General features: G+C 45.5%; 2 protein-coding genes across 2 annotated transcripts in view; both read right to left on the bottom strand.

Annotated features, from left to right (window-relative positions):
- LOC123068450 (LEAF RUST 10 DISEASE-RESISTANCE LOCUS RECEPTOR-LIKE PROTEIN KINASE-like 2.4) overlaps positions 1–12802 on the bottom strand; it is a gene marked incomplete in the record, with an annotated part of 36549 nt that overhangs the window by 5673 nt on the left and 18074 nt on the right.
- Positions 9950–11402, bottom strand: LOC123068453 (LEAF RUST 10 DISEASE-RESISTANCE LOCUS RECEPTOR-LIKE PROTEIN KINASE-like 2.4). Its single transcript, XM_044491037.1, has 2 exons — positions 10333–11402; positions 9950–10240 (listed from the first exon to the last, which is right to left on the bottom strand). Exons 1-2 carry the CDS (start codon positions 11265–11267, stop codon positions 10135–10137), a joined length of 1041 nt encoding a protein of 346 aa, XP_044346972.1. The 5' UTR covers positions 11268–11402; the 3' UTR covers positions 9950–10134.

Raw genomic sequence — 12802 nt, 5'->3', positions numbered from 1 at the left:
CCTGAAGGCGGAGATTGAAGAAGTACACACGGGAGACGGGGCATTCCAGCATGGATGCATGATTGCCGGATGTGTGGACTGTTCGTCGTCACCGAGGTTTGACTGAAATGGACATCACCACATACGGCACTCGCCGGGAGTGGGGTGCTCACCCGCCACGTCGGTGGACATGGCCCGATTGCCAGTGACCGGAGGGAAGGTCGTCAGTCGTCAGTCCGGGTATGGGTTTGAACGCCTCCTAGCTACCTACTGCTCGGGGAAAACAACACCAACCATTCCTCATCCTCCATTCTTTTCTTTGGTCGTTACTGACGGCCTGAGAGGCGGTCTCGTTGTGTTCGTAGTGAATCTATCATTGTCCTGTGGGCGAATAATACACTGGGAAATGGATCATCACGCGTGGATTATTCTTTCGCGAGTGACTTGTGCATCCATCCAGTACGAGGCAGCCTATCCAACCAAATATGGGGAATGCATGGCTTTATCTGGACGAGAGCATACGGCGCAGCGCCAGCTCCACCATGTTCGAGGCGCCATCGCTGGCTGACATGACCAGGACGACGCTGGCTCGCAGGGCCTCGACGACAACGACGACGAAGCATCACCTGGTGGTGCTAGAGAGGAAGGTAGTGAGCACTGAGCAGAAGCATGGCAGCTGCAGGACATGAAACGGATCCATCTTCTTGCAAGGTACTTAGGAGTGTGCAAACTAGAGATGAAGATCCCTTTTCCAAACCAATGAGAGAGACGAGAAGGAAAAAAATGCAGAGTTGGTCAAAGTATCATTGTCGTCGACTTGTCAATTTTCCGGTGACATCAAAATCTTTGATTAGTCTATCTATTTTTGCGATGTGACACCTGACGTGGACTAAAGCTTGACCGAATGCACTACTCCACTCCATGTTCTACAGAACAGATATCGCTCAACAAAGACAATTATCGGTAATTGCCTTTGGCTCCTAGGTGCATATGCACTCATTGTCGAAATACATATTTTAAAAAGTTGAAAAATTCGGAATAAAAATCCCGCGTGTATATCCGGATATTCTATGTGCGTGCACAAGGTTTCAGTGAAAGACGGCGTTTTTTGTGGCTTTTGTAAAAAAGACAATTTCTGATGCTTCATTCTAACTATTCACGAGGCATTTCTTTATCTCTTTTACACAAGCCACAAAAAATGTCGTTTTTCACCGAAACCTTGTGAATGCACATAAATTTTTTTAACTTTTTGAAATGTGTATTTCGACAATGGGTGCATATGTACCTAGGAGCCAAAACGCCACTCTCGACAATTATCACATTTTTCACAATATATACTTTATCTCTGTGCTCTATTCCCACTTCCATGAGGTCCGGTTATGGCGTGGCAGCCGGACCTCTTCGATTCGGGGCGCCTCCGGCTTCGTCATCAATGGCTGCTCCTTCCGTCCAGCAGGCCCCGGCTCCGGCGCCGGTCAGTTTTGGTCCTAATAGCCAGCAAGCGACTGATGCACCCAGTGGCGGAGGTAGAGGGTGGACAGGGTGGGCCACGGCCCATCCTGGGATTTTTTGAATAACTTTAGAGCATAGGAAAAAATATTTAAAAAAATATTAAGAAAAAATATTTTATATGAACAGTTCTATTGTTGGCCCATCCTGACCCATTGGGCTAGATCCGCTACTGGATGCACCAGCTGCTCGCCGTCAGAAGAAAAAACGCAAAGGGGGGCGTCGAGATACCACTCGTGCCGGTGCCATTCCCCCGGCTGCACGCTCTTCAGTAGCATTTCCGCTTGCACCGGTCATAGCAGCTCCTGTCCAGTTACAAGCTTCCCAAGACGTTCATGCAAAGACTGCAGCCCCTGTTGACACTCTTGCACAGCCTCCTGAAGGAAAAAGGACAGGACTATGGTGTTTCAAATGTAGGTCAAACGAGCACCTCTCCAAGAACTGTACGGTGGTTCATTACTGTCACATTTGCGACAATGACAAGCACCCTCTGCACAGTTGTACCATTCTCAAGCAACCAAGGCCGAGTGCCATGCTCAGTGGATGCGGTTTAGTGAATGCAATGTTCGTGCAACTATCGGACTCTCTTTTCAAGGAGCATCTTGCACCCTCTACTCTACCGACAGCATTGGTTACGATCTCAGGGGGCACATTGTCTGCTTTAGTGGTGGAGGTAGAGGTCGCCAAGATAGCCTCAGTACAGGCCTCATGGAAGTGGGAAGCGGTGCCGCATGAGGAAAATACTTTCTTGGTTCCTTTTCCGCCAGTGGACATTTTGTGGCATGTGGCAGCTTTTGAGTACAATGTTAAATCGCATGATATGAAGATGGCTTTTAGTGAGTGGAAAGTCGAGGAGGTTCCATCGCTCCTCCCTCTGCAACCTGTTTGGGTACATGTCACTGGTGTTCCACCTCCCCTCCGCCACTTCCTCGGTCTGTGGGCGGTGGGATCAGTTATCGGCGCCACTCAGGACGTTGACTTGGTATGCTTGCGACGACATGGTATTGTGAGGATCCAGGTGGCTGTTCACTCCATGGATATTTTTGACAAGGGAGTACCTAGAACTCATCTAGATGAGACATAATTTGGTCTCATTTACTTTGAAAACAAGAACAGATACAACCCACGTCAACACACACGCATCTTATAGCATCACATCCAATGGCTATAAAAGGTGAATGAGACCAAATTATATCTCATCTAGATGAGTTCTAGCAAAACTGTTTTGACAAACATGATGGTTCTGATGAAGCGTCAGTCCACTCGGATGTTTATGTCAAGCTTAATGGATATGCATTTCGATTTATACTAGAGGAGAATGATTTTGTCCCTGACAATGAATTCATTCCTAAGATCTGGGAAAACCATGGTAACGGGCATGATGACGATGCTAATTGGGATTCGGACGTATCTGATAAGGATGTGAGCAAGAGGGTAAAAAACATGCAGGCAGAAGGTGAAAAAACGAAGCCTGTGGCGAATACAGTGTACGCGGTTCCTATGAAGATGACTCAATTTTCTGGTGTTCCTTCGGCACCTGCGCATGCGGACATGTCCATTGTGGCCTTGCCTACAGCGGGTCGTCCATCAGTTGCTCACACGCAAGCACAGGACCAGGCACGGTCCATGGCATCCACGGATGCATGCCCCATGCAGGCAAACGCTGGGCCGGAGCGGTCCACGGCTCCTGGCCGCACTGCGCTGCCTGCGACTGCTACGCGCCTGAGTATGGCTCACAAACAGCCAACAAGTGCTGAGGCCGTGCATGCAGCCCATGCCGCTGCCCCGGCACTGCTGCAGTCGGAAATGGGTCCGGACGCGCCGCCAGCCGCCCATACTGCTGCTCTGGTTTCGGTTCGTGCGCCAGCTTCTTCGACCACGCCACCGCCAAAGTCTCCGGTTCGCGCGGTAGTCGCCGTGGTTCCTCTGGGCCCAGCGGCGAAACGTGCAAGTGGATCAGCCCCAGCACCCACAGCGGTCGTTCCGGTGGGACCCGGGGCGCGTCCCTGTTCACCGACCTCTGTGACAATCCGGACATCGCCAACAACTCGGCTATCGACGCCGATGGGTACTATGTCTGGCGGGCAGGCTATGCCTGTTCGACGTAGTAATCGTCACGCTCTCTCTGTTGATGGTTCTTCTCCGACCGATGAGCATTCTCTGGCAAAGACGATGCGCCGCCAGGCTTCAAGGAACCTGGACCCGAAGACAGGTACCTCGTCCGCTCAATCTTTTCTTTCCTTTTTAGAAGCTCGCATTTCTTCTACCTTAAAGAATGTTAATGTATCTATGGGAAAGAATGAAAATGAAATTAATCTGTCGGTTGGGGTACTTAAACATATGGAGATCGACCGATTAAAGGTTTCTCCGAAGTGTCCTACCACATTACCGAACCCCGAAACCGATGAGGATGATGAAGCGGATGCCAAATATGATGGTCCGCTTATCTCCAACTTAGTTGGTGAGGTTACCGAGGTTGGATTGAATGACGCAAGACCCGGGTAGTGTCCACGCGGAAATCTAAATCATACTCTAAAGAGAAACAAAAACCGTCCAAGAAGGCAAAGAGCTCCACTCCCATACGAGTTTCCACATGAGAGGCATGTTTTGGAATAGCAGAGGTCTCTCAGACTTGGCTAAACATAAACACGTCGGTGATTGTGTTCGGGAACATGGATTGGATTTTGTGGCAATTTCCGAGGCTGGTAAGTATGACTTTCGCCCACATGTCCTCGATCACCTATCGGGTGGTTTCGACTACACATGGCACAGTCTACCAGCTCGTGGAAGGTCCGGAGGAATCCTTCTTGGGATACTGACGTCAGTCATGGACTTGTTGGCCTTTTCGATCAGTGAATTTCATATAAAATTTCACCTAAGAAACAGGGCTGATAATTTCACATGGACTCTCGTCGCGGTCTATGGGGCTGCCCAAGATGAACATAAAGCGGCTTTTCTTCGGGAATTGGTGAACTTGGCTAAAGATAACCCATATCCAATGCTGATTGGAGGGGACTTTAATATCCTTAGGTACCAGGAAGAGAAAAATAATGACCGCTTCGACACCCATTGGCCTTTTCTATTCAACGCTGTGATAGACAGTTTGGATCTTCAAGAGGCCATTATGTCGGGGCGGCAGTTCACATGGGCTAATAGTCGATCTGTGCCGACATACGAGAAGCTTGATAGGGTACTCATGGACACCGAATGGGAACTAAAATTTCCTTTTCTAATCGTGCGAGCCCTAGAGCGTATCGAGGCATTATCGGATCATGCACCCATCATTCTGGATTCTAACTCTACAAACCCACCCACCCGTCACCCCTTCAAATTTGAATTGGGATGGCTGCATAGGGAAGGATTTGTGGACATAGTTAAGAATGTTTGGGAGCGGCCTACCATTGGTCGTACACCGATTCAGAGATGGAACTTTAAAATAAGGGCCATGAGGCAACACCTCACTGGATGGGCGAAACACACCAACAGAATATATAAAAAAGAAAAACAACGACTCTCCACCATTATTGACGACCTCGACAAGATTGCAGAGATGCGCACCTTATCTCAACAAGAGATTGAATTGAAAAACAATCTAATGAGAAAGTGGATAGGCTTTTGCGAGAAGAGGAAATCAAATACTACCAGAGATCTAAAGCTGACTTCATTTTGATGGGTGATAGTAATACAAGATACTTGCAATTGATTGCCAATGGGCGACACATGAAGAAATGTATTTACAGTGTCCAGCAAGACGAGGGGCGGATCGATGGTCAGGAAGAGATCAAAAGGTACATCACGAAATACTACAAATCTCTGTTCGGGGCGACGGCTGAAGGAAACATCACCCTTGACGAGACTCGAATAGATGATATTCCACAGGTCATGGCAGAAGAAAATGATATCCTTACGGCACCATTCTCAGAAAAGGAGGTGAGAGCGGCGGTGTTCCAGATGGAACACAACAAAGCTCCAAGACCTGATGGCTTCCCCGCAGAATTCTATCAAAATTTCTGGGTATCATCAAGACCGACCTTTTGGAATTGTTCAATTGTCTTCATGCCGACAAACTTGATCTATTCAGACTTAACTTTGGTGAGATTGTCTTGTTGCCGAAGGTTAAGGAGGCCGAACGGATCCTACAGTTCAGACCAATATACCTCCTTAATGTCAGCTTTAAGATTTTCACCAAAGTGGCTACGAATAGGTTAAACTCTGTGGCTGAACATGTGGTCCGACCGTCTCAAACGTCGTTCATGCAAGGAAGGAATATACTCGATGGGGTTGTAATCCTGCATGAGACCATTCATGAAATGCACCGGAAAAACATGAGTGGAGTAGTATTCAAAATTGACTTTGAAAAAGCATATGACAAGGTCAAATGGTCTTTCCTCCAACAAGCCCTAAGGATGAAAGGTTTCTCCGATAAATGGCGCCAGTGGATCCAAAACTTTGTAACTGGAGGTAGTGTGGCCATCAAAGTCAATGATGATGTAGGCCATTACTTTCAGACAAAAAAAGGACTGCGACGGGGTGACTCCATGTCCCCAATGTTATTTAATATTGTTGCTGACATGTTAGCTATTCTGACTGAGCGTGCTAAGCAGGATGGCCAGATTGCAGGAGTAGTGCCACACCTTGTCGATGGTGGCCTCTCTATTCTGCAATATGAAGATGACACAATTCTTTTTATGGAACAAGACCTGGACAAGGCTCGAAACATGAAACTATTGCTTTCAGCGTTTGAGCAAATGACGGGTCTTAAAATTAACTTCCATAAAAGTGAACTGTTCTGCTTCGGAGCAGCCCTTGAGTCGGCGGGCGATTATGCTAACCTGTTTGGTTGCGCGCATGGCCAATTCCCGATAAGGTATTTGGGAATACCGATTCACTTTCGGCGTCTCACTGTTGCGGAGTGGAAGCATGTAGAGGAGCGTCTAGAGAAACGGTTGAGCAGTTGGAAAGGAAAGATGCTCTCGGTTGGGGGACGGTTGGTTTTGATTAACTCCGTCCTCACAAATATGGTTCTCTATATGCTTTCTTTCTTCCAACTACCAAAAGGGGTCTTACAAAGATTGAACTATTTTAGATCCAGATTCTTTTGGCAAGGAGATGGGGAAAAGAAAAAATACAGACTGGCCAAATGGAGTGTGGTTTGTAGACCAAAACACCAAGGTGCCCTTGGAATTCATGACCTACAGGTCAAGAATGAGGCCCTACTTAGTAAATGGTTGTTCAAACTACTTACTGAGGATGGTGTTTGGCAAACCATGCTACGCAACAAGTATTTAGGCCAAAAGGCGGTGTCTCGGGCATATTGGAAACCTAGAGACTCTCACTTTTGGGCTGGCCTAATGGCGGCAAAGAAACATCTCTTTCGCTTTGGGTCTTTCGCGATAAAGGACGGGTCAGAGATTCGTTTCTGGGTAGACATCTGGCTAGGCAATGCCAGTCTTCGAGAACAATATCCAGCCTTGTACATCATTTCCCACGAGAAGAATAATACTATTGTGCAGGTGCTCAGTTCATCCCCGCCGAATATTTCATTCAGGCAGGATTTGATTGGGCCTCGCCTTAGTCATGGCATAATCTACTGTCCAAGCTGGATTCGATTAACTTGACACAAGGTCGGGATGCGTTTCGCTGGAACCTTACCACATCAAGGTCTTTCACAGTAGACTCCATGTACCGTGCACTCACGCATTCTGAGGTACCGGTGAATAATAATAAGAAACTATGAAAGTCGAAGATTCCACTAAAGGTCAAAATCTTCATGTGGTATCTTTGTAGAGGGGTTGTGCTAACCAAAGACAACCTCGCACGGCGCAACTGGCAAGGGAGTAAGAAGTGTTGTTTTTGTACTCATGACGTGACAATCAAACACCTCTTTTTTCAATGCAAGTTTGCACGTTCTACGTGGCCAGTCCTCCAAATAGCGTTAAATTTGTATCCGCCCACAAGTGTTGCCAATATTTTTGGTCATTGGTTGGACGGTGTTCCAGATAGGTTCAAAACGCTAATAAGGGTGGGAGCGTATGCCTTAACGTGGTCGCTATGGCTATGTAGAAATGATTTCGTTTTTAATGACAAAAATGCTTCTCCTCTACAGGTTATTTTTTGGTGTACGCACTCGCTTCGTACGTGGTCTACACTACAGCGAGCGGAGTACCAACCGCTGTTCAAGGCGGTGTGTACGCGATTGGAGCAGGTGGCTACGGAGGGTTTTTTCCAACATGGGTGGCAACATAACCTCCGGATTGACCCACCATCACTTACGACATAGGCATATATAGTGTCGGTCTATAGGACTCTACTATTGCCGTTTTGTCGATTTTGTTTCTTTTCTTTCTGTCAAACTTTTTAGAATTGGCTGTGTGCATCTTAGTTATGCAGAGGCCGGGTGTCACTCATAATGCTTTGTATCCGCTTGATGCTATATTTTTGAGTTAATAAAATGCCCTTTATTGAAAGAAAAAAAGAGTTGAGAGTTCAGATTAGGCAGAGCTGAGAAATTCAGACTTCAGACCAGAATCGATCTTCGTAATAGAAGCCACTTGTTCTGTACCACACCCCAGTTCAACTTGTTATAACGAACCTCTAATGATGCACTAGTTTCCATGATTGCCACGTAGTAGTACAAACAGGTACTGAACGTCCTAGGTTATTAGCTACAAAACTTGATTAAAACTTGAAAGATGATTCGGCGGGTGAACTTACGTGCAGGCGCAGGCATTGGGAGAGGTACAGGTGCCGGGAGAGGCGGCAAATCCCATGTCATGAGGAAGCCACCCCTGATGAGCTGCTTGTAGAGGCCCGTGTTCGTCGAGCTGGACGAGCCCAGCACCGGGACGACGATAGCACTGCAACCCTCTAGAGCGTAGCCGACATAGTCCCCGGTCGCCTCGTAGCGCACTCCTGTGCGAACATATGCGTTGGCCGCGTCCACACATCTCATCTTCATCAGCGCCCTGTCCTGATGTGCTGCCGTCTCCATGCAGTTGTAGAAGATGAGGTTTAGGTTGGAGGGGTTGAGCTTAAACGGGAGTCCAAGCTTGCCGGAGGTGTTCCATGTCGGGAATTGACAGCTGCTCTTGGAAAGTGCAATGATAAAAGAAAGTGCAGCCAAGACCAATGTGCTAGAGCAATAATCCGCAAAATAAAGACCACACAATTTTATTTTGGGGATTTTCATTAGCTCAAAACAGGAAGCAAAAAGAACAAAAGTAAATCTTTTTTTGTTTTATCTTTTGCAAAATACAAGCAAAAGAAGTTTGATGTAATACTTTTGATCAATGGCATCCCCATGACAACACCCTGGAACATCAATGAGTTGGAACTTGTTGTGGATGGCCACGAGGAGTTCTAGGTTTGCCTTGCAGTTATCTCTAGCGAAAACGACGGTGGTCCTACGCACAGTAGTGGATGACATAACTTTCACAAGACACGTCACTTGTATGGTGGCTAGAAAACACAACTTTATGGTGGTGGTGAAAAATCCACGATCTTGTTTTTTCTAGCCAGTCCCGGCAGCGATAAAGTTCGTCTTTCTGAAGTGGTTTTAGCTTTCATTGGTTGGTCCCCATCATCAATGATGAAAATCGATGTCTCGGTCGTCTCTGGCCGGACGCAACAACAAAACACACAAGTGTGTTATCTGTTTTGAAGGCGGGTGAAGGAGACGACATAGTTATAGGTGTTTATTTCATACCTTTGTTGTGGTTCTACCATTTTTGTCCATCTCACATACTTTGCTCATTGATGACTTTTGTCCGGTTACCTTGCATCAAGTTTTAAATGGCACGAATGTGTGCATCTGCGGAGCAGAGCCTTGGAGGAACCATTCTTTTTGAATGGAAACATAATCAAAAAGCGATCTTCTAAGAAATAGAAAAGGAAAGGTAAAGGCAGAATTGTGCTGCGAGAACAAACTGGGCCTTGTTGCTTCCTCGGCCGTACGCAGCCTGCCACGTAGAGAAGAGCCTGGCCTCCCGCGGCGTCTGCTGGCGCGTGGATCGCCATCCCCCCACGGGTGAAATCGCCGACCAACCGCTACGGACCCTGCCGTCATTGGCGGTGGTTACGGCGGCGAATCAGGGGCCGCGGAAGCGATGTTGCCTGACAAGCGGCGCAAACCCTTGGTTCGCTAGCGGAGGGAGAGGAGGAATACACGCGCGGAGTTGGGCGGTGGTCGCCGGCAAGGTTGTGCGCGCGTCAAGAAATAGCACGGCGCTACTTGATTGAGGACCAAGTAAGTATGCGCCTTCCTCTTCCACGATTAATCTGCTTGTGGCGAATTGGTATATAATGTCACAATGTTTAGATGGATATACATTGTCTACATCCGCATTCTGAAATTTTAGGTGTTGTAGTTATAGGGAAGAAGGCCTTGGTGGCTGTCTGCCTCCGATGCCTTTTAGCTGTTGCAACACAGCACTCATCGGAATTAATGATATTCCTTCTGTGGTTCATAACTTAGGACGCTGGCATGCGGATGCTCTTGACTCTAGGTCATGCATACAGGGAATATGTTCTGCTACAGTGTCGAATTTCCCTGCGCTTGTTCAATTTCTGAATGTACTCTAGTGCAGGGCCACCATCTCATAGTGTTAGAAAGGAATTTAGGTTCTTTGATTCACAAGGCCTATCTGCTCAAAGAGTTGGCGATTGTTGTGCGATTTTTGAATTCACGAGGCTGATCTCCTCAGATCTGGTAGAACTTGAACTTTGTACATCCATATTGTGAGCCGAGCTTTCACTGGAATGAGAGATAAGCGTGTGGGTAAAGTTATTGCATAACCATAATTGCACAGAAAAACAAAGGACAAAAATATGAGAGAAATATCTTACAGCAATCCAGAGAAGTTTTGCTTCGGTGGCATGTCCATGTCATCTGAGCTTCTCTCGAACATTTCTAGAACTTTGGTTATGGTAGGGCGATATGCAGGCAATATTTGTACGCACCACAAGCCAATTAAGGTCATCTTTCTTGCGATTTCCTCACTTTCTGATGTGACTTCACATGCTTGTAATCCATCATCTTGCGCAAAGTGGTCGTAAATCCAGTCTGGAAAATACTTTTCACTGGATTTTGCAACAATTGATTTTACGTTTCTCCTACCTCCAACCATCTCCAGCAACATCATTCCAAAACTATAAACATCTGACTTTGTTGAAACCACTCCGAAGCTTCGAGAGTGAACTTCTGGAGCGATGAACCCAATTGTTCCTCTAGCTCCAGTCATTGAAAGCTTGCTTTCCTTTGTATGACACAATTTAGCTAGACCAAAATCAGCAATCTTTGGGCTAAAATCCTTGCCTAGAAGGATATTTTGGGGCTTGATATCGAAATGGACGATGCGTATATTACAACCATGATGCAAGTATTCGAGGCCACGGGCAATCCCCACTGCTATCGCATAGAGCTTCTCCCATCCTAAAATTTCTTTGGGGTTCTCTGAGTAAATGTACTTATCCAAAGAACCGCTGGGCATGTACTCATATATAAGAGCTCGTTTTGATCCCTCCAAACAAAATCCAAATAAGCTAACAATATTAACATGAGAGGTCCTGCCAATGCTCATAACCTCATTCACAAACTCATCCCCATTTCCTTTGCAGTCATGCAAGAATTTCACAGCAACGAGACGATCATCGTGTAGTCTTCCTTTGAAAACCACACCATAACCACCTTTTCCAAGCTGATTGTTGCGAGAAGAAGTTAACTTCATTACCTCTGAATACATGTATCTTTTTGGAGCTAGGGATCCATACAATACTATCATGGCCTCGTAATTCTTTTCAGTGTTGCTGCTAGGCTTCTTGCAAAGGTGAAACCATAGTCTTTTCCCCTTTCTATGCCATATCAGGACATAAATACATGCAAAGAGCAAGAATCCAGCTGCCGACGTCACAGCTGAGATTGAAGCAGATCAATGTTACTTCCTTTTCTAAACCAGGACATATAATTAATACAGTCATTCGATTTCCAAGACCATCAATAGTTAAATTTCTCAAGAGAGAGTTGCTTGATTCAATTTTTGACTGTAGAATCAGTTCTCTGTGATTACAAATATGACTATTTTATGGTACTATTTCAACATAGAAATCACTGTAGTGATGAACTACTAATATTTAAATCATTACATATGAGAAAATGGCAAAAGTTTGAGCATACCTATTAGCATACCCATCTTGCTGGTCCCCTTGCTACCTGGAATATAACATATATAACATTTATGAGTAAAAGCAATGTTGTCCAACAATATTACATTGGTTGTTCTTCAAAAGAAAAAGAATAGCATTGTATATGGACCAATATTCTGTCCATGAAGTACAAAAAAATACTGCAAGATAGCGGAGAACAATAAAACATGGGCTAATATATCTGACTTCCTTTTGATATAGCAGCTATGTCGATCAAATAAATGTTTGACAAATGAAAAGTTGTAGGCATGTGTAGATTTAGTAGCCAGTGTGAGCAATCACATAAACTTTGATTCTAATTATGTATTTAAATGACATTGCATTGGATGGTACATTTTCATCTATAGATGGAAATTAGCAGCTGTTGGAACTCGCCCACAGGATCGATCACATCAAAGTAGTTGAACACACACACTCAAAAACTTTTTGTCAAAGGCACATGGCGTGCCTCTCCTCTCTTTATTTATTTTTCTCCTTTTCTCCACACGATGTTAGAAAGCTATATAGCCTGCACATGTATATATACACGTCTGACCAAGCCATCACGTTCAACTCTATCCTAATCTGACTCTATGTTCTAATCGGACTCATACTAGTATTGCCTATACTAGACACGCCAACTAAACTCTAATCCAAACCGGACTCCTACTACGTGCGCTTTAGCACACATAGGGACACGCCTATTACATGGAGGACTAACCAAAAACTACAGGGCCTTCCTAATCCTAGCTAACTAAACTTACCATGTGACACTAAAACATTAAGACAAGATTATTGCCAACAGCAGCATGCATCCTCTGTTAATTTTTCCTGTAAATATCCTATTTACCAGCAACATAAACCACAATGGCAAAACTGAAGAGTGTTAGGTTATGCTACAGAAGTAGACTGGCGGCATGCATTCTGTTGTGTTTACACTAGTTAGGCATTTTAGTTCCATAGTAATTAGCGGGTACGCGCATGCACTGAGAATTAAGGAGCTTCTGCCCCCAATTTCATCTATTCAATGAAACTTATAAGACATAATTTTGTGATCGATCCAAAAGGTTCAATCACGTGTTACAACCTCAACCCAAACCTTTTCAATGAAACTTATAATGCTGGTACAAAACAC

Source organism: Triticum aestivum, chromosome 3B (genome assembly GCF_018294505.1).
Source record: "Triticum aestivum cultivar Chinese Spring chromosome 3B, IWGSC CS RefSeq v2.1, whole genome shotgun sequence".
Taxonomy (NCBI): Eukaryota; Viridiplantae; Streptophyta; class Magnoliopsida; order Poales; family Poaceae; genus Triticum; species Triticum aestivum.
Note: the sequence above shows the minus strand (reverse complement) of the source record. Positions and strands in the feature narration are given on the sequence as shown.

Excerpts from the sequence above, each read along its gene's own strand:
- LOC123068453 (XM_044491037.1), bottom strand. The coding sequence starts at position 11,267 with ATGATAGTATTGTATGGATCCCTAGCTCCAAAAAGATACATGTATTCA. Across the intron at positions 10,241-10,332 it reads CAAAACTTCTCTGGATTGCT|TGAAAGCTCGGCTCACAATA; the intron begins GTAAGATATTTC and ends CTCTCATTCCAG.